Here is a 2839-nt window from a genome sequence, read left to right on the forward strand (position 1 = left end):
TAATCATCAAATTTAATTGTATAAATAATGAATGAATCGATGAGTTCTACAAGAATAAATCCAAAACCAATCAACCAATTTTTGTACATACACAAATTTAACCAATCTTTAAATGTAAAAAAAATAATAGAAAAAAACCACTATATATTACATAATATGATAATAACGAATATTATAATATTTTAATAATTCAAAGAACTAATCCAAATCCCCCAAGTTCTGTGGGCCTCGAAAACCGCGCTTTCTTTCCTGGGTGTGGACTTTCCACTTCTTGTTCACCGGATAAAAGACTTTTCCGTTCAAAGTCAACGTTGACTGCCAAAGAAACCACAACTTCCGGCGAAGCTGGCAAGTTAAGGTCAAAGTCCAAGTCCTTATGGTGGCTAGACACGTTTCCCGACGATGACGTCACAGCACTTGCGGCGGCGCTTCCGATATTCCCGTCATAGTGGCGGCGCTTGTGACCACCAAGAGCTTGACCGGTGGGGAAGGATCTATGGCAAATATTGCACTCGTGGGCCCTACCACTAGGGTTAAGTACTGACGTGGTGGTGGTGCCGGAGTTCGTGGTGGTTGAAATATCTTCTCCGCCGGCAGCAGTGGCGAGTTTACGGTGACTAGCCTTATGTCCACCAAGTGCTTGGTAAGATGAAAATGACTTGTCACACACGGAACACTTGTAAGAAATGTTTTCATCGTTGGAAGAAGTTTCGATACGGTGGCCAGCTGTGGCGGCTGCGGTGGAGGTGGTGGCGGTGGTAGTGTCGGTGGTGCCACGAGCAAGCATGATGAGACAAAGAGCTAGGTACTCTTCTTCGGTTGGTGGAGTCTCGGAACGAGGTCGTTTAGTGCGCTTCTTTTTCATCCAAGGCTCATGCATGTTACTAGTAGTAGGGTTGCTTTGGTTTTGTGTTAGGGTTAGGGTTTTGTAATGGAAAGAAGGTGGGGGTGTCGATAGAGTGGGAGAGCTAAGAGCTTCAATAGTCATGTTTTTGTTTTTTGTTTTGGAGAGAGACGAGAGAGATTAGAGAGAGAGATATGTGTGTTTTGTAGGAGGAGAAGTGGGGGGAAAGGAAATGATAAGAATGAGTGAGAGTGAGGAAGAGGGTAAGGAATATATATACAAGTGTGGATAAGTGTGTGGAAGTGGAAGAGGTGGGAAGGGGCGAGAGAAGTTGCGTGAGGGGAGGCGGTGGTAGTGTTTTACATGTATTCATCTTTATTCTTCACTATTTACATTTCATTTTTTTATTTTACATACCCAAAAATTCTGAAATTTTAATTTTCGGGATAGTATCGACTGAATTGAAAATTTTAGTAATTATTTCAGAATTTCGCTAAGAAGTTCTTCTATGAAACGATATTAATACTTTGTATAATATTATTGTGGAATTAAAATGGTAAGTAAATTATATGAAAATGATTAGATGCAAAAATAAGGAAAGGTATAAATGTCCCAATATAAAAATGGATAGGTAGGAGGTGAGTACACGTTAGTTAGAGTATGAAGGAGTGAAGTTGGGTGTAAAGAAGAGTGGTGGTGGTGGGGTGGTGGGCCACACTCAAACACAACTAATTTTTGCTGTTGCCTGGTGGCTTTCCTCTCTTTCTGGTTCAATGTCATGACTTGTTCTTAGTCAAATTACCATTTTATACACTCCACTCTCCCATTTTTCCCCTTTTACGCTTTGTAAAATTCATTTTACACACGTTTTAGCCTCCTTTTCCACAGCTATTAATATCATCAACTTGTATTTAGTTTTTTCCAGTTTCTGTTTCATTAAATTGACCTTTTTTAGTTTAGGTACTTACTTGCATATCAAACCTTATCAATAACAATACTTTAGTTTGTTTGCGCAAGACAAAAAGGTGCATAATATCAATTTTTATTTTTATTTTCGTGTATATCTTCATGGGGATTCGTTCTAGTAACTATTTTTGTAAAATTTGTTTTAACAGTACACCTCTCTTTGGCGGCTGTTCACATTACTTGACGTGACCATCTTTTACACTCAATTAATTAATTTGCTCTTTAAATTATAAAACTTAAAACTTGATGTTTGTAAAGTAATTAAGAATTAAACACTATGCACGAGCATTGCGAGATAACTCAAACGTTAACGGTTTATTTCTTGTTATTTTGGAATTTAGGTTCGATTCTCAATTAACCTCGAGATTTGTTAGAATAAAAAATCAGTTATAAATGATATAAGTCTAAATTTTAAAAAAAGTTATGACATATACAAATTTCAAAAAATGAAAAATATGTGTCATTAATGACGCCAGCTGAGTCCATTGACTTGTAAATCAAGCACTTTTTACATTTACTTTTAGGTTCAAAGAGAGGACACAAGACTTTGACCTAGACATGTTCAATGGTTGTGAAATGAGTACTCTCTGAATAGTCATATTTGGCAAATACACTTGTAATTTAGTCCCATAGGTATAGAAGGCAAGTGCACATACAAATTGTAAGTAATTTAACAAAATAATAATTTAAATAATTAACCTTTGAATATTATTAGCGGACGGAATAAATTTTATAATGTGGGGAGTGGAAGTAGAGGAAGCATCCATATGTGGGCATCTTGTTTGACTGAGGGGGGATGGAAGGGGTAGTGTAATGAATATGCTACAAATTGGAATAAAGTTTAAATATTTACCTATATTCTTTACCATCTTTTAAAACTTTTTCTGGCTCACTATTATTCCCACGTGTGTATTATTCTTGATCCGTCGGAAGGCTTAGTTTAATATTAATGTATAAAATAGGTGATTTGATTAATAAATAAAAAAATGTGCTACAAAATCATCAAAATATCTAGTACTTGTTGTAATT

The 2839-nt window shown here is 36.3% G+C and overlaps 1 protein-coding gene across 1 annotated transcript; it reads right to left on the reverse strand.

Annotated features, from left to right (window-relative positions):
* Positions 1 to 1047, reverse strand: LOC141667604 (zinc finger protein ZAT10-like). The gene has a single exon (XM_074474153.1). The coding sequence runs from the start codon at positions 986 to 988 to the stop codon at positions 191 to 193; it is 798 nt and encodes a 265-aa protein (XP_074330254.1). The 5' UTR covers positions 989 to 1047; the 3' UTR covers positions 1 to 190.
* Positions 1048 to 2839: the final 1792 nt, after the last annotated feature.

The sequence above is a fragment of the Apium graveolens genome, chromosome 6 (genome assembly GCF_009905375.1).
Source record: "Apium graveolens cultivar Ventura chromosome 6, ASM990537v1, whole genome shotgun sequence".
NCBI lineage: Eukaryota > Viridiplantae > Streptophyta > Magnoliopsida > Apiales > Apiaceae > Apium > Apium graveolens.